The 25733-nt window shown below is 35.9% G+C and overlaps 5 protein-coding genes across 5 annotated transcripts; 4 read left to right on the top strand and 1 right to left on the bottom strand.

Moving 5' to 3' along the window:
• The first annotated feature begins 1837 nt into the window (after positions 1-1837).
• LOC147288067 (GDSL esterase/lipase At2g42990-like) lies at positions 1838-5088 on the top strand. Its single transcript, XM_086239929.1, has 3 exons — positions 1838-2386; positions 2694-3186; positions 4417-5088. The coding sequence occupies exons 1-3, from the start codon at positions 2015-2017 to the stop codon at positions 4608-4610; spliced, it is 1059 nt and encodes a 352-aa protein (XP_086096055.1). The 5' UTR covers positions 1838-2014; the 3' UTR covers positions 4611-5088.
• Positions 5089-7035: 1947 nt separating this feature from the next.
• On the top strand, positions 7036-9307 carry LOC147288068 (GDSL esterase/lipase At2g04570-like). The gene is made up of 3 exons (XM_086239673.1): positions 7036-7469; positions 7813-8305; positions 8893-9307. Exons 1-3 carry the CDS (start codon positions 7098-7100, stop codon positions 9084-9086), a joined length of 1059 nt encoding a protein of 352 aa, XP_086095799.1. The 5' UTR covers positions 7036-7097; the 3' UTR covers positions 9087-9307.
• Positions 9308-12220: 2913 nt separating this feature from the next.
• Positions 12221-13324, top strand: LOC147288069 (uncharacterized). Its single transcript, XM_086241909.1, has one exon. The coding sequence runs from the start codon at positions 12289-12291 to the stop codon at positions 12958-12960; it is 672 nt and encodes a 223-aa protein (XP_086098035.1). The 5' UTR covers positions 12221-12288; the 3' UTR covers positions 12961-13324.
• A 2077-nt stretch (positions 13325-15401) lies between these two features.
• On the top strand, positions 15402-20913 carry ATZW10 (centromere/kinetochore protein, putative (ZW10)). The gene is made up of 14 exons (XM_086240419.1): positions 15402-16120; positions 16297-16434; positions 16654-16827; positions 17065-17226; positions 17718-17951; positions 18031-18168; positions 18655-18747; positions 19114-19209; positions 19544-19672; positions 19785-19862; positions 19943-20101; positions 20191-20338; positions 20446-20528; positions 20615-20913. The coding sequence occupies exons 1-14, from the start codon at positions 15563-15565 to the stop codon at positions 20696-20698; spliced, it is 2274 nt and encodes a 757-aa protein (XP_086096545.1). The 5' UTR covers positions 15402-15562; the 3' UTR covers positions 20699-20913.
• A 481-nt stretch (positions 20914-21394) lies between these two features.
• On the bottom strand, positions 21395-24843 carry LOC147288071 (protein disulfide isomerase-like 2-3). Its single transcript, XM_086240638.1, has 9 exons — positions 24573-24843; positions 23785-23943; positions 23366-23479; positions 22927-23084; positions 22707-22806; positions 22442-22618; positions 22210-22355; positions 21863-22009; positions 21395-21772 (listed from the first exon to the last, which is right to left on the bottom strand). Exons 1-9 carry the CDS (start codon positions 24714-24716, stop codon positions 21598-21600), a joined length of 1320 nt encoding a protein of 439 aa, XP_086096764.1. The 5' UTR covers positions 24717-24843; the 3' UTR covers positions 21395-21597.
• Positions 24844-25733: the final 890 nt, after the last annotated feature.

Genomic DNA, 25733 nt, shown 5'->3' on the forward strand with positions numbered 1-25733 from the left:
ATATTATCAAAAGTATGAATTAATATATAGAGTCATTCTCTAATAAAGTGAATGTTATTATTTTTAGGAAAATAAAAATCTCATCTTTAGGTAAGTAATGCATATATAAATATACTCATATTTATCAATATATATACATACTAAATTAATAAGATATGTACTAATACATATTATTAAACTAATTATACTAGTATATATTATTACTAGGGTAAAATACTAGTACTATACTAAACTACCAATACTACTCGTGCAAATATATATTCATCAAGCATTATATTTTATGCATCATATTTGATTAAATTTTAATTTATATTGGTATATAATAATTAGTATTATTATAATTAAACCGAAAATATACTAAAGTAAATCGAAAATGAACCAAAAATATGTCGAAGTAAATAAAAAATGAACTGAAAGTATCCGATACCAAAATTACCAAAATCGAAACAAAAACTGAAATTTAACAAAAATTATCGAATAGAAAAATATCGAAATATTTAATTTTGATTTGGTAAGCTCTAATACCGATCTAAACTGACGGATGAAAAGCACTAAGCCGGTCCTGATTGGAACAGTTTGGCTTTTAAAATATGAAAGAGATATCATGGATTATTAACCCATTGACAGAGTAATGTCAGAAAGTTTCACGAGGGACCAGATGATAAAGTCCCTTTACTTCTACAAGCGCTGCAACTGCAAGGTCGGTTCAATCCCCATTGGAATAAATGAAGGTAAGAAGCCATAACTCATAAAGTCATAAGAAAGGTTTGTTTAAGATTTAAAGAGTATCTGACCCAAAAAAAAAAACAAATTTAAAGAGTCCTTGTAATTAAATTTCACATCAGAAAAGCTCCATAAATGAGCATATATAATTCATATGAAATGAACCCAGCTTTCTCTCACTTGGCGATACTTAATTTAACTAGGAGGACCTGTCACAGTGTCACTGTCCCTGTCCCTGTTCCCCTTAAATGTTACACCTACTCCCTTTTTCCAGATATTTCTCCATCTCAACGATGATGGAAACTCAAAAGCTAGTTGGGAATTTATAGTTACCTTCCTAACACGAGGACCGCACCCATTACAATTAATTATAAATTAATTAATCATTGGTGAGCTCCCCCACCTTGGTTTAAACTAAACACTGAATTTGATTAACATTATTAACCCAAAAAAAAATTTGTTTAAAACCCATTAACATGTGCTATATCTAGCCTTGAGAACTTTAAACATGTGGGATTAGGTCCTATGCAATGTACTAGCGCCACTCCTTTGCTTGTAGTTGTAATTGTTTCCTATGAGTTAGTTTATGCTACCAACACTATATGATATATAAATCCGTTTAAGAGTGGAAACATCTATACAGTTATAGGTTTGTGGATTAAATTGAATATAAATGATTATATTTAATTTATATTTAAAATAAAATTTCTAACTTGATCGAAGGAAAAAAATGAATTAGACATAAGGAGTTAATATCTAAAACTTAACCCTTTAAATCTTTACAAAAATGGCGGAAGTAATGAAGATAAATTTTACATATCATCCCCTTACTAATCCATATTCTTCTTTAAAATTATAAGACATTTTTCGTCTTCTTTCTTCAAATATTCAATCCAATTTCGGACAATAAACTTAAATCTAAAAGTTTTTTTTTTTTACCAATTAAATCTAAAGATTAAAATTGTGTTTGTATAACATACAAATCATCTTTATTCCCTTGATTCCTAAAAAGTGACAGAGATGCAAAAGCAAAATCCATTAGATACTAGGCCCTAAGCTCTGCCTATACAATTAGCTAGGTGGACTCCTATATATAGTCCTCTACAATTAAGTAATTAACCTGCATTACACACTCAGACCCACCAAACTTTTCTCTACGTGCAAACCCCATTAAAACCTCAACTCCTCTCTCACAATATTATATCAGAAGCTAACCCATCTGAGTATATCTTTAAGCTTGCAGTTGCTACGAGTCACTGACACAGAGTCACAGAGAGTAGCTAGACTAGTAATGGCATACAACTTGTTTATTACATGGCTCTTGTCGGCTCAAATATTCCTACTCCAAGTTGCAAAATCTGGGGCTAAAGTCCCAGCCATCATTGTGTTTGGAGACTCATCTGTGGATGCAGGAAACAACAACCACATTTCCACAGTCCTGAAGAGTAATTTCAAGCCCTATGGGCGTGATTTTGCTGGTGGTCAGCCCACAGGAAGGTTCTCCAATGGCCGCGTTCCTCCGGATTTCATTTCCAAGGCTTTTGGGCTCAAACCAGCCATTCCTGCCTACTTGGACCCCAAGTATGGGATACAAGATTTTGCCTCTGGGGTTTGCTTTGCTTCTGCTGGAACTGGCTATGACAATGCCACTTCTGATGTACTTGTAAGTCTCCTATATATTATACTTGTGCATATGTGCACATTTTAATGATACAATGTGAAAGCCCCTTTCTCTCATTCCTATATATATTTACATGCACCATTTCAGTATTTGGGTTTGTCTAACCATTCATATTGGCCTAATGCACTTGTTATATTCTTTATGACAATATATATGAGTCGGGCAAAAAGGTAATGTAGCATGACTCAAATGGTTTTAAAGCAAAAATTCCCATTCATGTTCATACATGCATGTGCATGTACAAATTAAACTAACATGCTTATGTATATTGTTACTTGTTTCCATGCAGAATGTGATACCTCTGTGGAGGGAAGTGGAGTACTACAAGGAGTACCAGAGCAAATTGAGAGCCTATCTGGGGCATGGCAAGGCAGACAGAATTTTTAGAGAGGCTTTATATCTGATAAGCTTAGGAACAAATGACTTCCTCGAGAACTACTACATGTTTCCCCGGCGGCGAATGCAATTCACTGTCCAACAGTATGAGGATTTCCTTGTTGGACTTTCTGCAAATTTCATCAGAGAACTTTACAGTCTTGGAGTCAGAAAGATATCCCTAACTGGGGTTCCTCCCATGGGGTGTTTGCCATTAGAGAGAGCCACAAATTTCATGGCTCCTCATGATTGTGTGGAGAAATACAACACTGTGGCTGTGGAGTTTAATGGGAAGTTGAACAGCATGGTGGCAAGGCTGAATCAAGAGCTTCGAGGCCTTAAAATGCTGTTTACAGGAAAAATGTATCAGCTTTTCTATCAAATCATTAGAAGACCTTCCTCATATGGTATGTTTATAATTTGCTATTAACTATTTCAGATTCATATTAGGTTGATCTTAGATTAATGCTTATATAGAACTTTAATGTTGATGCAATATCAAGATTCTGACTGCCTTAAATATTTCTGTCATGAAAGCATCTTTCTTTTTTGGCAAAGTTACAATTAAAACACATTCATTGGCCTTGTCACTTACTCTCTCTGCTCAATACATATCCTAATAGGAGATAATGAACTAATTAGTTCCCTAAGCAAGATTTTCTTATCACACTCTACTCAAGTTAATTATATAGTTTGGAATTTGGATGATCTAAACGCAGAAATTATATATTCAGCTTTGACTAATATTACATGTACTCCATCTGATCCTGTTGATTCTCTCATGTATATATACATATGTAGAAGATTTTAAGTTTTTTCATATATACAATCCTAAAAAAAAAATTCATTTAATATTACAGGTTAAATTGTAATAGGGTTCCAAGGGGGGCAAATAAATACCTGTGCCAATTTGACTGACACAGGGCAAATTAACTTATTACAAGGTTAAACTTGTAGTCGATCTGGAGGGCTCAAGGCCCCAAGACTAACCAGATTTAGCAGATAGTAACTATCCAACTGGCTAGTTAGGGGCCTGGTGGTGTCTGATCAAAGTGCATGAAGTGGGTATAAAAGTAGTTGATAAGTTTGGTGAGAAACTTTAATGGGAGCTTAAATAAGCATGCAGTCAATTAAACCAAGTCTAGTTGGGCACATGGCTTCTGTTTGCTGCAGGCTGCAGAATCATTGTGTCATTATGGCACCTAATTATTCTAAAATCAAACTGAAGGTGGATAAATATCCTGCAGTAACGGCTAAGAAGTACTAGAGCACTAGCTGTGGACTGCATTGGTATAAAGCAATGTGAAAATAAGATAACCAATTTAATGTGGACTCGTCTTGTAAATAAAATTGTCCGTCCCTGATTAAGATTTGGCTACTCTACTAATGATCTGGTACTAAGTTCTGTTTATAGAACCAAGTGGTCATTTTGTTTCAGTTTACTTTTACCAGCTAAATCGTTTGTACTTGGCTTTACCAATTACTGTTATAGGGTTTCTTTTTTTCTTGTTAAAGGGCATGAGAAAACAGGAATTGGCCTAAAACTCACTCACTGCATAATTAAGTTGTTTCTGTTCCCATTACTACTTCTCCAATAATTGCTTTAATTATGGAACATTTTTGTCCTTAATTGACAGGATTTGATGTTGCTGAAGTGGCTTGTTGTGCTACTGGGAAATTTGAGATGGGTTACCTCTGTAACCAGCAGAACCCATATACCTGCACAGATGCAAATAAGTATGTATTTTGGGATGCCTTCCATCCTACAGAGAAGACAAATCAGATAATCTCAGACTATTTAATTGGTGACCTTCTAGAAAATTTTAAATGATTTATTATAGTTTTTCTCTCTAAAGAAAAATTCTTCAGAAAGTGACCTGTAGTTATTCTAAGTGAAGCTGCATTCTATGTTACATCATATATGTACTATTATCAATATCATTTCACCCCATCAATAATTTGTTTCTCACAAGTCGTTTGATCTGATATGTTATTACATTAGGTTTTAAAGGGGGAGAATAGAGACTAGCTATTTGTGTGTGTGTGTGTGTGTGTGTGTGTGGGTGAGGAAGAATTGTTCTTCGTTTGTAATCTTCTTCTACTTCTTCGTTTACTGGATTCAAATCATCATCGTATGTGAAAGTATTCCAATTTGTGTAATTGATCTTTCTGTACTCTCCTTAATTTATTTATCATGTGATTTTTATTTGATCTTCGAAACAGAGGATTAAGGTCTTGAAATCCCCAACACTACTCCAACAGTACTGTCATTAAGTCAATTGTCAACCACCACCCACCATTGGCCATGGTTTTACATTTTTTATGATTTTCTTTAGGAGAGAGTGTACTTTTGTTTTTTTACGAGAGAGAGAGCTCGAGAACTCTCTGTCATTGTCATTGTAAAGATAAATCTATATAATAAAACTGAATTATTTTTTAATTTTAAAATTTATCTCCGGCTTCGAATGGCTGAGATCGTTTCGACTTAAATCCAATAGTCAGTTATCTATTTTCTAAATTTACTTTTCCGCCTATGAGAATTGGTTTGTCGCCTCTCTCTCTCCTTAATTAGTTTGCCTTTAATTCTCTCTCCTTAATTAATTTATCCTTAATTTCACATATATTACGTTGAACAATTAGGCTTGTTTGTATTTGTGATTTGAGAATAGAAATAGGAGGAGCCTATTAAACGAATTATACTTGTCAAAATATCGGTCTTTGCGTAATAGAAAAAGTCGCTTCACACTTCCTCTGAAGTTTTAGAGGCTAGTACTTTATATAATATATTAGCATGAATTTGAAAATTAAAGGTTGACTTGTTATGAGCTAGCCTTGTAGGCTGGGCTAAGGGTGAGAATTGGATGGGCTATGGGCTAGACAAAAGAAAACTTATGTGAACACTAGTAAATGATCAAGAGATGAATGTGGTTCGGGCAAAAAGACATTATTAATTGCATATCAATAAGCAAACTTACCCAAGGTCCTAAAAATGAGTATTATTAGTTGGACGGTTGGACCATCTCAACCGACTATTTCTCTACTAGATGGTATAGAGAATATTTAGTTAAGATTATTCAAATAGTTTTTCTCTCTAAAATTAAGTGTTGATAAGTTGATTAGCGCTAAAGCAAATATCTAAAGTGGTGGTTGCCTTGTGTGCTCACCAAGTCTATTTTTAGGCGTTTGAGTGAGTCCATCTGTGCACATCAAATGTGCATGGCCAAGGACTAAACAATAATAATAGTGTAACCAAAAATTTGGCTTTAGGGGACAATGAAAGTTTTGTAAAGACATAATGAGGTGTATGTATTAATCACAAGGCTTAGCACCTCCAATTCTGTTGGAGAGCTTTGATTATAAGGTCAATTTAAAAGAAACAACTGGTCACTTTCATGGGCGGTTGCAACCATATGACATTGCTCACATTAACTTTGTCCCTCTCTTTCATTCAGTTTCCACATTTGTCTGCAATTTTCGGTGGTAGTAGTTGTGAGGCTGAGTGTGTAGTCCTCTTGGCTATGAGTTTCAAGTTTTCAACTTAAAAGCAGAGGGCCATACATCTAATTAACTTCTGTTAAATATATATGGACCATTATTTGTGATCATGATGCATGAGAAGCTGTCCAATCAATATGAAAGAAGATATCGATGTACTAAGAGTCAGTCTTCGGTGGGGCTTGCCCTATTGGGGCAAGCCCCATACAAGATTTATCCATGTACTAATGGTTAACTTGAAGAACCTTTAAGAGATGTGTCATCACAAAAAAGAGAAAACTTAATTTTCTTTCTTGCCTGTGATGCCAGGTCCCTTATAATAGGGACGTACAAGTTTTTTTCATCTTTAACAGGCTTCTTGGGTTTATGTTCCACATATTATAAGTTAATTAGTAGCATCCAACGTGTAAATCTACAATTTATAAAAAGGAACAACATTAACCCCCCACACATTTATTGATACAGCAATATAGGTCCTTTTGAAATACAAGATATTCTATGTATGTGCAAAATATCTTTCTGCCTCTAATTAATAAGTATCAAACTATCAATTGACCTTTGCAATGCAATGGACCAATTAAATGGTACATCTCTCTCTTGTGAAACAAAGATTTTTGTTTTTGTTTTTTTTTTTTTCTTTTAATTTGTCTAGAAATCCCCTTCTAGACCAACGTCAGTAAAGTGTAAGAACCAATTTAAACTCCCAACAACCTATCTCAACTCCAATGCTCATTAATTCAAACTTGTATTTATTTTCCAACCAATATTTATACATGAGAAAGCCCCCTCCTCACCCCATTGTCCAAGGTTGTTTCAGACAGACATGGCATACTCGCACATTTCATGGCTTCTTCTAACTCAACTCCTCCTACTACTAGTCCCCAAAATTGTTGGCACCAAAGTCCCGGCAGTCATCGTGTTCGGGGACTCCTCCGTTGACGCCGGGAACAACAACCAAATTCCCACCATTGCCAGGAGCAATTTTCTGCCTTACGGCCGTGATTTTGCTGGTGGCAAGCCCACCGGGAGGTTCTCCAATGGCAGAGTGCCTACAGACTTCATCTCCCAAGCTTTTGGACTCAGACCAACCATTCCTGCCTACTTGGATCCCACATATAATATCTCAGATTTTGCCTTTGGTGTCACCTTTGCTTCTGCTGGCACTGGCTATGATACTGCAACTTCAGATGTGCTAGTACGTCCCAAATATTTATTATAAAGTTTGATATATATATTGTCGGTTCATTTTCTAATGATTTAAGTTTATGGGATCTGGTAATCTTTTAACATAGTACCAAAGTTCTAATTGCAAAAACCAATGTTAGTTTATTTATAAGGTTGGGAGATGTCTTAAGTTTGAATCTCCTTTCTCGTATAAAAAAAAATTCTAATTGCAGAAGGTCCTGAGTTTGAAACCTTCAATCATCATGCACGGCTGCACCTTTATTTATTTTTTTTTTTCAATTCATCAATTTAGGCCTTGTATTTCAGCATATATATATATGTACTGATGGTTAATTTGCTACTGGCTTTTGCAGTCTGTGATATCACTATGGAAGCAATTGGAGTACTACAAGGAATACCAGAAGAAACTGAGAGCTTACACTGGAGAAAACGAAGCAAACCAAGCAATCAGAGAAGCTCTGCACATGATGAGCTTAGGAACCAATGACTTCCTTGAAAACTACTTCTCAAACCCTGCAGGCAGGCAATCCCAATACACTGTCCCAAAGTACCAAGATTTTCTCACTGGAATTGCAGGCAATTTTGTGAAGCAACTGTACGGCCTCGGAGCTCGGAAAATATCCTTAGGAGGACTGCCTCCAATGGGGTGCTTGCCACTGGAGAGAACCACTAACGTCATGGGTGGGAATGACTGCAATGCAAGGTACAACAATGTGGCTCTGGAGTTCAATGAAAAGTTGAGCAACTTGACCATAAGCCTCAATAAAGAGCTTCCTGGGCTCCAATTGGTGTTCTCAAACCCATACTACATTTTTCTGCATATGATTAGAAGACCCACTTTGTATGGTAAGTCATCGATCAGAGACTTTAGACTCTACTTAATTGCATGCTCTGTTGCACTGTGTTTTGATAATTTGATTGATTCTTCATGTACTTTACAAAATTACAAGCATCATTTTTACCCAGACACTATGAAAACTAGAGACTTGAGAACACCATACGTCTCACTTTAGCATTTAAGTTCTCACATTCTTTAATTTCTTGGTAGAAGCTAGCTAGTAGTCACCAGTCACATCCTTTGGGTGGTGGATATCATGTGATTTTTAATTTATTTTTTTGATTTTTTGTTGGTTTAATTTAAACTAGGGAATTTTTTCAGAATTTTATATACTTAAAAGCAAGTTGTTTAAAATTTAATTAAACATCTCATATCAGTCACTATTCTAAGTCTTGCATCATAGTATATAAATTTTATGAGTCTCTCTGCATCAAAAAATATTGTACCTCTTCATTTATTGCTAATTAGTTTTTGGTCGAATATTTGAACCATAACAAAGGGTTAAAATTCATGATATTTTGCTACCATGTTCTTGCAATGCTCTGCATTCTCGATCCTCTGCTGAAATGAAGAACCTTAATTTTGTGATGGACAGGATTCGATGTGACATCAGTGGCTTGCTGCGGTACAGGGATGTTCGAAATGGGCTACGCATGCAGTCGAAACGCCATGTTTTCATGCACGGACGCAAGCAAATACATATTCTGGGATTCTTTCCATCCTACTGAGAAAACAAATCATATAATCGCTGAATATGTGGTGAAACGTGTACTGGCCCAGTTTCTTTGATTTCACTTAATTTCAAATTGAAGTTGAAGCTAGTTACCCAAAGTCTCTGCTTAGTGTCATTACTCATTAGCTACCCAATATCTACTAAGCATGATGTTGGCCCAAAAATGGCATAAATTAATTAAGCCTGTCAACCACCATATATGTTATGTACCTGTAAATTGGCACTGCTAGGATTGGTTATAAATTAAGAGGCTGGTTTTTGGCTGCTATGGCCTATATATGGTATGGGTAGTTTAATTTGAAGAGTTGGGACATAGTTTATCTAATATTATATGCCTAATAATTTCTGCTTTTACGGATGTGGGATGGGTCCCATAACTTTTTTTTGTTTGCTTTTGCTAAGAAAAGAAACATATGAGTACATACAAGAATTTAAATTTAGAAAATTTTGGTTAAATTTCGCCGAAATTTTAAATTTGTTGAGATATGAAAATTTTAACACTAAACCAACAAAATTTCATCTGAATTTTGATGATTTCGCTGAAATTTCGATGATTTCGCTAAAATTTCGATAATTTCGCCGAAATTCTCGAAATTTCAACGAAATTTTCGACTGGGTGGGATTTCTGAGTTTTGGGGAGGCTGTAATTTGGGAGGAGCTGAAGATGTGGAGGAAGAGAGGAGGGGCTAGGTTTCGATGGTATGGGGCGACAGCAAGGGGCGACAGCAGGGAGAAAGAGATGAGAGTGGGCTGGTGGTCGGCACAGCTGAAGGGATGAAGAGAGAGAGAGAGAGAGAGAGAGAGAGAGAGAGAGAGAGAAAGGGTGGGCTGGTGGTCGGCGCAAGTGGGGGATAGAGTTACTGATGGAGGAAATGAGAGAAAGGAAGAAGAAAAAAAAGAAAGAGAAATGGAAGAGAGATAAGAGAGAATGAGATCAGGGTGGGTAGTAGGTAGTGTGAGTTGCGTGCATCGATAATGTGGAGAGAGAAATTAACATAAACAATTTGATTCTGGGTTTTTAAAATTCATGTTAATAAATTTACAAAAGTGTTCATCATTTCAAATGCTTATATCTCTCAAACCGTAGTTCCGATTGATGCACAGTTTGCGCTCACATGTTCGTGTGTTCGAGACCTTTCCAACAAGCCACAAATCGAAGTCCAAAGTCCAATAGTTCAAAAAAAGGGTCAAACTAATTTAAAACAAAAATTATAAAATTAATCTAAAATATTTTATTTCACAAATAAATATTTAAAATATTTAAAATATTTTCAAAATAAAACTTGGAAAAATACAAGTTCTCACAATCTACCCCCTTCAAAAGGGTCTCACAATCTATCCCCTTCAAAGAATTTCATCCTTGAAATTCTCAATAAAAGTAATAATGGAACAACTTAAAACAAGCACAAACAATAACAATCTAGAGCTCTGAAAAGTTTTTTTCATTTATGAAAAACTGGAAAATAAATTACACAAGCTCTGAGGTGTTTGTTTAATCAAATTTATGTAATGAACTATTTTTTTAACAATATTTGCCTTCAACACACATTATATTTATCTTATATCACATGAAACTTACTATATAATTTGGTTTCTTCAATATTTTTTATCAATATAATAGATAATATGTTAAATAAACATATGGTAAAGTTTTATTCAAAATTTCTGTCGTTTTGGTCTAATTTATGTCGAAATTTAAAAATCTTCGAAATTTCCGTCAAAATTTCCATCAAAATTTTCTCGAAACCCGAAATTTTATTCCTTGAGTATATGACACAAAACTAGACATTCACCTAACATTAGAATAATCAAAATTAAAATAGAAAGAGCTTGACACTACATATTTAAATTCTGAATTTTCGAATTGAGAAATATCAATAATTCTCACTATTTCTTAGATTTATGGACCAAATTCAATTCAATGAGATCTTTCTTTCACATTTTTTTCCATCCATGAGAGAGAATTCTTTTACAACCATCAATGAGAGAGATCTAGCTAGGAAAATGCCCACAATTGAACATAGAACTATGTCACATAAGGCAATTATTGATGAGGGCTTATTTATATAGTTTGGGATGTGCAGTACAAAGTTAGAAGTTATCTTATATAGTTTAGGGTTTAATTTTTGATTTGTAAGACAAGAATCAGATTAAAAGTCAAATAATGCCAAAAACAAAGAGTCAGATCCATTTTCCAATAAGGTTGATTGGTAATGTCCAAATTGACGATCATCAATTTGATGTTTTAAGTTGACATTCATACATGGCCTTGCCTTGAACAGAAAGGTAGGGAAAGACGATAAAATCAAAATTTTTCATATGCAAAAACTTGGTTGCATGTGAATTGAGATCTCTCCTAGCTAGTTAGCTAGCTTGCTACAATGTCCAGATGAACATCAAAATTATCTACGTATGTACCCCACTCCTGTTTTATTGCTCTTTGGACTGTCGAATATGTTGAGAGGAAATCAATAATGCTCTAGCTCACATAATAATTACTTGTAATAATTTATTCGCCATTTTGCCAATGGTTAAAATATCCAATTTTCCCAGATAAAAAAAAATTATTGAATTTTTCAGCATCTCAAAGCTCACAAATAGACATTTTTGGAATAAAATGCTCACAATGAATCCAAAGTAATAAAATTCACATGTGGGGGATTATAAAATTTAAAATTTATTTAAGAGTGGAGAAAACTTAAGTGTTATATACTTATGTATTTATTTATTTCATCATGTGCTAGATTATGTGATTCATGTGATGAAAAAAATATAGACAATTAGTAGTATAGCACCCATTATATGAAAAGTTGACGTACTCAAATAATTTTATTACCCTTATAATTAAAAATACTTTAATCTGAATATGGAAATTCGAATTAAAGACCTTTCGAATAGAAATAATACAAGACAAATAGCTACTTGATGTTTATATCAGTGTTTATCTAAAAGTCAAACCTTGCCATAAAAAAAAAAAAAATTTAATATTTTTTGTTAAACAGATATGTAAAAGAATCTTATAATTAGTACTTGGTATGCAAAAAAAAAAAAAACTTATCAGGGTCCATGTGGCGCGTGAGCCCACAACATTCACTTTCTTACTTTCCACGAAACAAGTCCAAAGAGAGAAATGACTCAAATGAGATATAAAGCGGCAAACCGACCCGTCAAACGTTGAACTAAACTCATTCGCATTCGCATTCGCTTTCGCTTTCTCTTTAAGCAAACTCCTCCTCAACAACAACAACAACAACAACCATGAAGAAGCTCTACAAGAAAGGCCAAGTGCACCCATCGCCGCCGCCGCCAACAACCGACCCCTTGGCCTTGCTTCCCGCCACAATTCTGGTCTTGGCCGCCGCCCTCTCCGCCCAAGACAAGGAGGTCCTGGCCTACCTCGTCTCCTACACCAACAACAACAACGACAACAACAACAACAACAACAACAACAACAATAGTCCAGCCAACGCCCACAGTACCTCTAAGCCCACCCAAAATAGCAAACCCATCTACAAAGTAGATGGTGGATCCCACCACCACCCTCCGACGTTCCAGTGCGACTGCTTCAGGTGCTACACGAGCTTCTGGGCACGGTGGGATGCTTCCCCCAACCGCCAACTCATCCACGAAATCATCGAGGCTTACGAGGAGAAGTTGGCTGAGAAGAAGAAGAAGATGAGGAACTCAAAGGTCAAGAAAGAGAGGAAGAAGAAGAGTAGTGGCCAAATTGGTCAAAATGGTCCAAATGGTCAAATTGGGGGTTCTGGGGAATTGGGACAGGTGGAGGAGGAAGAAGTGATCAGTACACCCCAGCTGGTGGCTGTGGAAGGCTGTGGTGGTGTTGAGGTTGGGACAGTGGAGAAGGGGTCCATGAGGAGGCTGGTGAGCTTCATTGGGGACAGGATTTGGGGTGTTTGGAATAGGGTTTAGTCTTGTCTTCAACCCAGATAAGAGTTTCTTTTCCCATTTTGTACATTAGTTTCCCATTTTGTTTAAACAGAAAACAATGGGAATTACCGAATTAGTGGGTTCAGTTGGGTTTTCTCCATTTTATTCCCTTTCTTTGTTTTCTTAGTTTTTTCCCTGTTTGGGTTTTAGTTCTAGATTGTTTTACTGGATTGCGTATAATTTCCAATCCAAGTACTGAATTTTAGATTATAAAATGGAGTCCCTCTTGTAAATGCTCTGTTTTTCTTAATTAGTGAGATTGTTTTTAATGTTTAATTAATTGATCTGCAACATGTTTACTGCATTTATCTTTGAGTAATAATGTCGAGCAATGTTGTGACTGGAATTTCAATTCAGAGAGTTTAACTTGCAGCATTATTTTCGTTTTTTTTTCAATGGCAAGCGTTATTTATTATTTTTATTATTATTATTATTATTTTGAAATTTAGTTAATTATTTTATAAATCAACTGTGTTTGGGTTGAAGCTCAAATGGTCAGAGGTCAATATTCATCAGCGTTGAATTGATCAACCAAACATACAAGTATACAACAGCACACAAATATATGATTGACTATTCCACGCTTGAAAATGCCAATCTCGATGTTTGGCTGCTTGCTCGGACCATTGGTCCAAGAAAGCTGTTTCCCGTCTAAATATAAAAATAAAACTATACGAGTATATGTCTATATGACAATTAATTTGAAAAGAGAAGGTGAGGAGAGCTGGAGAGGATCTTTTAATATACTTTAAGTGTTTGCTAGGAAATGATTATGCTATTTTCTATCAACATGTATATTGGTCTAAAGTTATAATTTCATACCCCAAAAAGAAAGACACTTGTTTTAGTCAAATTTTTGTTTTTAGGTAAGTGCCTAATAGAGTTTGTTAAGATTAAATTTTCATTTAATGAGTTCTTATACTTTAATTTCATAAAGCATACGAGCAATTTGAATTTTGTCACAAGATACTTCAAGTTTGACTAGCTCTTATTGAAACGCTCGTGAGCAATTTGAATATTGTCACGAGATAGTTTGCGTTTGACTAGTTCTTACTAAAACGCTTGTAAACAATTTAAATTTGTCACGAGATAGTTCGAGTTTGATTAACTCTTCCTAAAATGCTTGTAAGCAACTTAAATTTTGTCAAAATGGTTTGAATTTGACTAGCACTATCGAGCCTGACTTGTCATGTAAGACCTATAGTTTTAGCTTTAAAAAAAAATGTTTAACACTACTTATCAACTCGTTCTACATACAAATCTGAACTCAAGATTATAAGGAAATATTCAAGCAAAATTAAGCAAGCTTGAAATTAGCTCAACTATGTAAATCAAATCAAACATCAACTTTGTAATACTCAGTTCGATACTTTAGTTTCAATTATTCCTTTAATTAGATCATTAGTGAAATTTTGTAACACATTAGAGCATCTTACTAGCAAATTGCTTGAGTGTTTTTGTCGGATTTTGATATTATCGGTTGATTTGATAATGAATTTACACCTCTACCATTCTCAATACACACCAATATACCATATTGCCAAATACATGATACTATGATAGATAGAGCATACTTAGCTTTATAAGCAACCATGTTATTGCGGTGCTTCAACTTATTAGAGATTTGGACCTCTATGGTAGGGATTGCCGGCGTATATAAACAGATTCTTGATAAAGAAATTGAAGCATTTAACTCAAAAAAAAAAGGCTTATTCACACAATTGCCCCATGTGAGATACACTTTTTTTCACTTTGTCCCCTGAAACTTAAATTCTCTCAGTTTGCCACCTGAACTTCACACAGTTGTTGCAAAAGACCCTATGCCGTCAACTCTGTCAAGTTTTTCATTAAAATAGCTGACGTGGCACCTATTTGGCATGAGTGAGACCCTTTTTTAGTTATGTAAGATCCATGTGAACAAAAAAAATAATAAAAAATAATTTTTAAACTAAAAAATAATAAGATCCATGTCAATTTTTTATAATTTTTTTTGTCCACATGGATCTTACATAACTAGAAAAATGTCTCACACATGCTATATTGGTGCCACGTCAGCTATTTTAACGGAAAAATTGACAGAGTTAATGGTATAGGGTCTTTTGCAACAACTGTGTGAAATTTAGATGGCAAACTGAGAGGATTTAAGTTTCAGGGGGCAAAGTGAAAAAAAGTGTATCTCACAAGGAGCAATGATGTGAATAAGCCAAAAAAAAAAAAAAAGGTAATAGGTGAAGAAGTACACGACATACAAGCTTCAATACATTCTTGGGCTTTGCGACATTTAACCATTAAAATATTTTAAGTCCAAACTTGGCCCACCAAGCCTGGTAAGTAGCTCTCTTCGAGGGACGTCCACATAGGCAATAGGCCCAAAGCTAAACCCAAAACTTCCCCGCGAACGGTAACAGCCCCAAACTCAACACCATGTCACCACCAACTGACCAACACTCCCGGCGTAAGTTATCACTCTCCGCCTAAAACCTCCCCAACTCCCACCTATTCCTTCTTCTTCTTCCACCACTCCGATACAAACTACATTCCTCCACTCCCACCTTGTACACTCCTTGCCGTCCGATTCGCCGATATGGACGCCCTGTTCGACTCAATCAACGTCCGAGAGCTCCTGTCGGCGCAGGACCTCAGCGACCCCACGACACCTCTGTCCGCACCGGATCTCCGCCTCCTCATCCAACGCCTCGACTCCCACTCCCTCCAAATCAAATCCAAAATCCAATCCTACCTCCTCTCCCACCACCAAGACTTCGCCAACCTCTTCGCCCTCTGCAACGACGCCGTTTCCCACTCCCACCAAATCTCCGACGACGTCGTCCGGCTCCTCGATTTGATTTCCGACCGCCCGGTCGAGGCGGAGATCGGGCAGATTATGAAGCAGATGAGCGCCAAGACGAAGGAGGCGAGGGAGAAGAGGGTGTTGCTGGAGTTGGTGAGGGCAATACTGGAAATAAGTGAAAAATTGAAGGGTGCTAGAGAGGCGTTGAGGAATGGACGGCTGAGATTCTCCGCTGAGGAAGTGAGGGAGCTGAAGAAGGCTCTTAGAGTTTCAGATGATGATCGGGTCGATGAGAAAGAGCCGGTGGTGTATAGCTTGCTGAGGAAGGAGTGGTCAGAGTGCTTCGAGGAGGTAAAACGAGACTCCTTTTCTGTTTGGTTGACGAGAAAATAACGAAAATGAGATAAAATTTAATAATAAGATGGTGGAATATTGTCGTTGTTTCAGTGAAACGTGATTGTTTTATTGTTGATTTTTATTTGAGCTTGTGATTGTGTTTTTTAGAGGAATTCGGTTTGGGTTTGTAGATTCAAGAGGTGCTAGTGAGGTTCATGGAAAATGCGGTGCGTTTTGAACGTGAAGCTAATAGAATCCGAGTCAAGTATGCACTAAGCATCAATGGAAACGATGGGATTGAGCTCCGTACAGTTTTAGAAGCTTTGGATGTAAGTTAAAGTCAATACCCTGTGTTCCTTCCCCTTTATATTGACTATAAATTCGAGTGGTTAACTTACAGTTAGAGTACAAGTAGACGCATTTGAAGCCTTGTAATGTTTTGAACTAAACGAAATTCAGCAATTCAAATTATTGTTGGCCTTATGGAATGACCACAATGGGCCTTGCAAGGATTTATGTTTTCTGATTTTATGAGGGCGATTTTGTAGGTGGTTGGCATTTTGGATTATGGGCTTGCTAAAGTAGCCGACTTGATGATCAAGTATGTTATCTCTCCAGCTCTAAATTTTGGAGCACCAGTGTCCTTTGTAGTAGAGTTGAAGCCAGACTCACAAGTAATGACAGAGGCGATACTAAACATTGGACCATCCAATGATCCTAAGGTAAATTTTACATGCAATCTTGTCTAAATTTTTATTGGTAGAACATGTATTGTGTGGGGGAAATAGGTTCAGCTCAGTTTACTGTATTGATTTATTACTATGCATTGTCATCTCTTGCACCATATTCATAACAATAGGAAAAAACATCAGTTAGTTTATCAATTTAATGTATTCCACAAATTAGTACTGTCTGGGTTCTGTAATTGTTGCATTGACATTTTTCCTTTTGATATTCAGATTGAAAAAATGGATGGTGAGGCTATCTATTCTGGGATTATTCAGGTTATCAAGTTTATTAACAAATACATTTGCCTTCAAGATGGTTCTTGGATTCAATGCTTTGGAAGATTGACCTGGCCAAGGATTTCAGAGTTAATTATTTCTAATTTTCTTTCTAAGGTTGTTCCTTTTAACTCTTCGCCATCCTCCTTTCCCTTTCTATTAGTTCATTTGAAATCTATTGTGCACTATTTAATTTTAGTATGATCCCGCAAATAGGTGGTTAATCATGGATCCTAAATCCTACCATTAGGCCAATCAATTCTATTTCAGTTTATACATACTGCAATGAAAAAAATATATAAAAAACTGATTGTGTCTTGAATTTTTTTTTTCTACGTTTGCTTCATTGTTACGGACCTTATGGTTATTGGCATGTTGGTTGCAACTTGCATCTAGTTTTTGGGAGTGCCTTACATGGAACAAGGTTATTATTAGCCGTTTTTGAGGTCTTGTTATTAGTAAGGGGTTACATTTTTGCTGCCACTCTAAGCAAAAAGTATAGGAATTTCACTGAATACTCAAAATTTACTTCATTATTGTATTTGTTAGTTTTGTTGCTTGCATATCTGGTTCATGGCATTTTTCATTTTGCCTGATTTTTGTTTCAGGTTGTCCCTCAAGATGCTTCAAAACTTGCTGACTTTCTGAAAATCATTAAATGTACTTCTGAATTTGAGACTGCTTTAAGGGAAATGAAGTTTATTTCAGCATCTGATAACCAAGATAACCAGTTAAGCAATTTTGCTGAAAATGTCGAGGTTCACTTCGCAACCAGGAAGAAGACAGAAATCTTGGCAAAAGCTAGAAATCTACTTCTACAATGTGATTTTGCTGTTCCTCAAGTAAGCTTCTAAGACTAGCTTGAATACATTTGTAGCTGTGTTGATATGTTAGCCTCTGAATAATATATCTTTTCCACAGGAGTATACAAAGAATGGTAAGAATGACAGGATTGCTGCCAAAACTCCTGAATATGTTGATTTGCTATTTCTGTCGGATAGGTGTGTGGTGTCTAAAGCAGCAATTGAACTGATGAAGCTAGTGCATCAGACACTTAAGGTATTTGGATCAAAATATATAATAATTGGATTTTCCCCTTTAAATGTCGCAGAACTGAAAAATAAATGACTTTCCTCTATGTTTTGATATGCAAACACTAATTTGTGGCTCAAGGCTGGCAGGTTTTTTTCTTTTGTTGTTTGAGTCATGACTTTTATATCATCTAAGTCAGGCTGCCAGGCACGATCAACTATAGTTTCTCCAACATTGTTACAGATTGAAAAGAACGTATTCTGGAAACTGTAGATAAGATGTGAAAGAACCCAAAAAACAAATGCCAAAAAAATTATTAAAATTTTAAGGTCTATAAAGTTATAAAAATTGATATGCTGATCCTACAAGGTATTGTAGTAATAAGGACTTCATGATTTCATTTTTCATGATAAAAGCATTTTCTCTTAAGTTGCACATATCTTTCCTTAATGATTCTTCACATAAATTACCATTATTTTAAGACCACGACTGTGATTGGTATGGTATGTTCAGGATGTTTGCTTGTCATCCCCAAGAGTTGCTTTGGAGTTCTATCGTGCTGCTAGGGATGCTCTACTTCTCTATCAAGTTGTGATTCCTGTCAAGGTTAGTGCATGAAAACCAGTAGTATAAAGCATTACCTACTAAACCTTTTTGTGTTTGCATTTGCTAAACGAAGCTAAGAATCTGTATTACCCCTTACGTTGTTTTCTTATGAACTTTACAAACCACAAAAATTATTCTTAGTAATTTAACTGAAGTAAATTCTTTCTTGTGATTGAACGTAACATCCTATCTCAGTTTGTAGCTACTCTTGTAAATCTTTATCGAGTTTACTTATTTGGTTTCTTTTCACTTCTCCAGAGCTCTGTGATGATGTCTTAGTTTTGCATATTTTAATATTTGGTGATTTTTCATACACAATTTATGCATAATTTTTATATTAGTAATCTTCTCTCTTCACTTATGAAGCTAGAGAGGCAGCTTGATGGCATCAACCAGGTTGCTGTTCTCATACACAATGATTGCCTTTATCTATCTCAGGAGATACTTGGGCTTGCATTTGAGGTATGCATGAGAAATCATAATGAGCTGTTAATTTGTAGAATTTATTCTCTCACAACCATCGCATGCATCTATAATTACTCTAATATGATGTGTCCCAATATCCAATACAAAAATGATTTCCTAATATGTGCCAAAGAACGGCAGTCCACTATTTCTGGGATACACAACTTAAAGATCCCAATACCATGATTTTGTATTTTTTTTAATAGTGGAATTCATTTAATCTGAACTGTTTCTGAAGAAAAAGGTATAATAAAAAGGACGTTTAACTTTTAACTTTCATGTAACATCTAGATCTTTTGTCGGCTCATACAATTGTACTCTTTTGTCACAGTATCGCTCAGACTTTCCGAGTTCCATCAAAGAACATGCTGTGTTTGTTGATATAGCTCCAAGATTTCATCAACTGGCAGAGGAAATACTTCATAGGCAAATTCAACTTGTTATTAATAGTTTGAGAGAGGTAAAATTTTGCTGAAATGTTCCAGTTCATATGAGATTCAAAAAGTTATGTAGTTCATTTTATGAACTTGCAATTTTCTGTTCACGTGTCAGCAAATTTTGTTATTTATCAGGCACTAGATGGCGCTGACGGGTTCCAGAATACCCATCAAATGCACCACTTTCAATCTGCAAAATTTAGTATAGATCAGGTAGCCTTTCTGTAAACTTTAATGACACTTTTTGGCCTTTCTTTTTTCTAGTGAGTTATGGCTAAATATATCTTGATCAGGTTGTTTTTATTCTGGAGAAAGTACGTATTATATGGGAGCCACTCTTGTTGCCTTCAACTTACAAGAGAAGCATGTGTATGGTTATAGAGTCAGTTTTTTCTAGGATTGCAAAAGACATACTCCTGTTAGATGATATGGCAGCAGAAGAAACATTAGAGGTACAATCTATCAGCCTTCATATCCAGTTCTTGTACTTTTGATGCTTATCTTTCAGCAGCTATCTAAAACGTTGTATCTATGTTCCTAGCTCCAAAGACTGATTCATTTGATGCTGGAAAGCCTAACTTCTTTGTTGGAGTCCCTGGCTGCTCTCCAAGTAGAGAAGTCACAAGAGGGCATCACATGCACTCTTGATGACCTCATACCATCATTATGTAAAATTCGTAAATTGGCAGGCATGTATTCTGTCTGATGCTCAAATTTCACGATTCAGTAGAGATCTATTAGATGTCCTGCAATAGATTCCTGATGCCCTTTTTCATTTTGTGTTTAATTTCTTCAGAATTATTAGATATGCCTCTAAAATCCATCACAGCAGCTTGGGAAAGTACAGAATTGCGCCGCTGTGGTTTTACATCGTCAGAGGTATGATTTCACTAGACCACATTCTTTTGTTGGGCTTCCTGTTCTATGAATTTGTCACCGTTTTTATAAGCTCTGTATTTTTGCAGGTAGAAGATTTTATCAAGGCCATATTTACAGATTCATCATTGAGAAAAGAATGCTTATGGAGGATAGAAAATATCAACTTTTAAAAACCCCATCCAATTTTCCAAGAATCTCAACCAAAGAATGGTGGTTTTTTTTTTTTACTTGGATGTCCAAGGAGAAATTCTGTAATAGGTAGAAGCGGGTGTGCTTAGAAGCTGTAGAATGTATAGGAGATTCGCATTTTTCTACTGTGGATCCAACAGGAGGGGTTAGGTGCTACGTGGTTAATATCCAATGGATCAGATAACAAGTTGCAAAATTTGTGAGTTTTCACTGATTAGGCAAAAACGTAGTTCCTCAGACGCGTTTTAGCTCAGCCATGTTTCTCTTTTTGTTATCTTCCCGTGTTTTTTTCTTCATAATTTAAGAAGTTTCCGGACTAAAGCAAGCTAAAAATGCACAAATCCGAAAAGCAATAGCAGTCTAGTATCATAGACAAGGGGATGACTCGTCTAACCCTGGACCTATTCCAATATTGAGAGAATGGAAAAAAGCCTTTGGATTGAGACAAGTTATGGGTTCAATCTCACTCATATATCCAAAAACTAAAGTACTCATCCAGGTAGTGGAGAAATTATAGAAAAAAGCCTTTGGAATGAGACAAGGTATAGAGGTTTAATCTCACTAACCATTTGTGGGCCCCATACATAAATTTCGAGGAAGTGAGTCGCAGAGAAGAATTGCTCCAAAATATGGCGCTCCTAAATACTACTTTGCTATGAAACGACGTTCCTGAACAATGAAGTAATGAACCCTTTCAAGGGTATCATAATATATCTTGGGAACAAAGAAGAGAACAAAAGAGAGCCCTCGCACTCTGTTTAAAACGTCATTTAAATACAGAAACACTGACTAGCAAGACCAACATTCGCTTGTAATGTCCTCCAAAATCAATCTTAGCCTGATACACATTTTCTCTCTCTACTACAATTCTCTAAACTTATCACAACTCATCCTTGCTCTTACTATCTTCTCCCATGAGTTCTTCAAGGGAGAACTCGTCCTCTTCAATGATCTCTCCATCTTTACCATCCCATGCTTCGATCTTCACAATGTTTGGGGTGCCTTCCAGAGGCAAGTTTCCTTTTCCTCCACGGCCAGCCTCCTTCACAAATTCTCTGAGAAACAAAATTGCATTTATTAATTTGTTTTATTCATTGCAAGGGTAAAGGGTGTGGTTCCAGATCAGCTAGAGGCAGAAGACTTACATAATCTGATCAAGCTCGAATGCACTTTTAAGTGGGGCATAAGCACCTTTTTTCACATTTAAGGCCACTAATGCTGGATATCCGTATCCACCAACACCTACACGATTTTCAAGGTCTGGCTGCTTACCAGCTGCTACCCAGACATAGCTGCAATATACATGAACATTCAATTTCAGTAACAAAGTATTCAGTGTCTCAAGCCAAACAGTTTTCATTGGAGGTGCTTTATCCATTATTGCAGATATTTTCACTTTAAATTTGAGATGTACGCAATATCGCAGATATAATTTGATATTTAAACACAGAGAGAGAGAGAGAGAGAGAGAGAGAACTCCCAAAAAACTCGCCTATAGGGACTCCTTTTGAACTTCTCTGCAACGGATAATAACTGCTGAATGTACTTGTTCCTCCCTTCTGCCTTGGAATCCAAGATATCAGGTAGGAAAGCCACAAAACAAATGGCAGCTGAACCACATTTCTCTTCCATGACATCCTACAAGGGAAGATCATGGCAAAGCTTTAGTCCCCCAGTTATGGTTTCACACAGGCTAAAGTATTGGTAGGAAGCTAAGAGCTTACAGGTCCATTTAGCTCAGTCACTTCAGGAGGTGCCACATTTGTTTCCAGTTGTTCAAGAGCAAATGATTCAATGGCTGAAGCAGACCTTGCACCCTCATAAGGAAGTGGGCTATCTTTGTCAGCTCCAAATACCAATATGGTTGGGAATCCTTGAACATTGAACCTGCTCATTAGAGACTGGTAATGCAACTCATTAGAACCATACAATAAAAGAAATAAAAACATGATAATGATACTCCCAGTCACCGCCTGAAACCAAAGTTACCTTATCTGCATCACAGTCAACATGTCCCAACTTCACCTTCCCCTTCAAGTTTTTAGCGGCCTTCTTCCACTCGGGTGCCAATCTTTTGCAGTGCCCACACCTTTTAAATTGGAAGGATGTCAATAATTTTATACATAGGTGCAATTTATACTCATATAATAGACTGATGGATCATTATCTGAAAATAGCTTATAAGATCATACTAATGAAAAACACTCACCAAGGTGCAAAGAACTCCACAATCCAGAGTTCTTTACTTTTAAGCACCAGTTCATCAAAATTCTGGGAATTTAATTCTATTGAAGCATTAGGCTCAGATTTTTCACTTGATCCTCCTGTTGCTTTTCCATTCAATCGTTCCTTCAATAGCACCTTTATCTGTACTAGACCAACACAATGTCACATATACTAATACTTCACTGCATTCTATGCAAGAATATTTTATAGCCAAGTGAGACAAATATCATGACTATCCAACCATCCCATGAATAAGTTAACTAAGGCAAACTAAGACATTGGGGAGCAGATATGAGTGCAAGAAGCTATCTCTATTCATAAAAGCATCCACAAATGATACTGAATTCAATTTCAACCAATATTACAAACAAAGAAAGAAATTAGTAAAATAAAAAGCATTTGTACAAGAGATTATGACAAACCTGTTGAAGTGCAAATTCTGCAATGGGTTTCACCTCCCTTGCTCCCTGATAGTCAACTGGAGGTTTTCCCGGTACAAACACCTTTATTGTTGGAAATCCTCTAATCCCATATTCCTATAGAGCAATCAAACACAAAGACACCCCCACACAAAATTTAGGTATTAGTAAACAACCTGAAAATATAAACCATAAAATCTTCAGATTGACTTCTCCATATACTATGAAATTTTCATAAAACAGGGAATGATTTTTCATGCAAGACCGCAGTTAGCAATGCCAACTAGCTTGGCATTCATAGGACTGAAATCCACCACCACAATCCAAATCATTTTAATTCTAACGTATTTTTATTTGGAATCTTGGATAGCACAGGCAAATAGTAGATCCGATTAACTTTTTAAAGAGTAACTGGGGAAAACCTGAGCAAGGGACTTGTGCGCATCAGCATCAAGAGCTGCTACTGTAGCCACACCCTTTAAGACAGTAGCCGCCTTCTCCCATGTAGGTGTTAGAGCTTGACAATGTCCACACCATGGCGCAAAGAATTCAACCAGAACAACTCTGTTCGAGTCCAGAACCTGCGGCCATCCCAAAGGATTCAGTTCAAAGCAATATCAGTCAGATTCTGTAATGATCCAATGTTTTATTGATCACCCAAGAGATCACAAACGAAAATAATAATCACCTTCAAACAATTTCTTAATCTAGCAAGTAAAATACTATCTTGGGAGTAAACAATTAACCCAATAAGTCAAAACTTGCTAACCCATATTAGCATGAATGCCATGAAATTAAGCAAATGCATTACTTAAGTTCCATCCAATGCAAAATTGACTTACTTTTTCCAAAACAAAAATCCCCAAGAAACCATAAACCAGATCTAAAGTCCGCACAGTCAAGAAGCAAATATAACATAAATCCCATAAATTAGTGAGCTCAGTAAACACTTAAAGTCTAAAATCAATAAAGGAAAGTACTTTGCTTTGCTTTTGGAAGCCAAAAATCAACAGGCATGTTTGCTTTCAACAACAATGAAATTTTTTCTTTTGATCGCCAACAACAATAGAATTACTTCTGAAATGAAAACAGAATCAACGCCCAGTTGCTTTTTTAATCAAAATGGTGACAAATTCCAAAACATAATGCAAAATAATAAAGAAGTTTGAAAAGGGTACGCAACAAATATTGCGAAAGGTTCAAAATTTACCTTGGACTTGAAGTTGGAGGGAGTTAGCTGCAGCACTGGTGATGATGGTCCGTACAGTGCGTCACAGACACTGAAGACGAAGAAAAATAGAGATAAGAAGGTTGACAGAGCTCGGAGTTGATTCTCTCTCATTCTCATTCTCATTCTCAATCTCTCTCTCTCTCTCTCTCTCTCTCTCTCTCTTTCTCTCTCTCTCTCTCTCTCTCTCTCTCTTTCTCTCTCTCTCTCTCTCTTCCTCTCTCTCTGCGAGATTTGTTCTACGAATCAGAGCAGAAACCTCTCGAGACACCGAAGACAAAACCCCTCCCTCCTCTGCTGGTTTTTGGGCTGGAGGAGCTACGTGTGTTGCCCAATGGCAGATTTACACGTCAGCTAGCCATAATTTCTCATGAAATTTATTGGCTTTTTTGTTCCTTATTATATTTTCGTGATGGGTAGGACTAATGGGTTACTCTTATCTTGTTCATAAAGCAATAAAAGTATTATTAATTTTTTATTCGGTTTTATTTGGTCTTAAATAATAAATACTATGACCTATTGAAAATAGTTGTCACAGACCAAAAAAAAAAAAAATAGTTGTCTTCATTTCTCTCTCCTACTAAAATATCATAACTAATATTCCAAAAACAAGTAATCATATGATAAATATTTGGTATTATGGTTTGCATCAGTTATGCATACATAAATATTGGTACAACCCAAAGGCATATCCAACAAACATTTTATATTTCTTTATTAAATTTGAAAAGCTAGAAATAATTTGTTGTTTCCTTTCTTAGTTACTCGTCTTTCTCTTTGTTTGACACCGTTGATTTGTATAACTACATCGGTTTTCATTGATGTTGTAAATCAGTTTGCTAAGGCTTGCTACACAACTCCATGATGGAATTCTTAATCTCATACTACAAAAAAATAAAAAATAAATCTCATACGATACAAGAAATCAATAATTAAGATAAAATATATATATTTGATTTTCCATATGAAAATAAGTGATTATAGATCAAAATTTATTAGAATGCATGACATTATCGAATCGTCAATTTAAATCATTGATTAGTAAAAAAAAGACCGAGATAACATTCTCCATATTTAGCCTAAGATGGATAAGGTGATCTAAGAAACCAAAAATCTTTACTCTCTTTTCTAACAAACTGAACG

This window comes from Dryas octopetala, chromosome 4 (genome assembly GCF_963921425.1).
Source record: "Dryas octopetala chromosome 4, drDryOcto1.1, whole genome shotgun sequence".
NCBI classification, from domain to species: Eukaryota; Viridiplantae; Streptophyta; class Magnoliopsida; order Rosales; family Rosaceae; genus Dryas; species Dryas octopetala.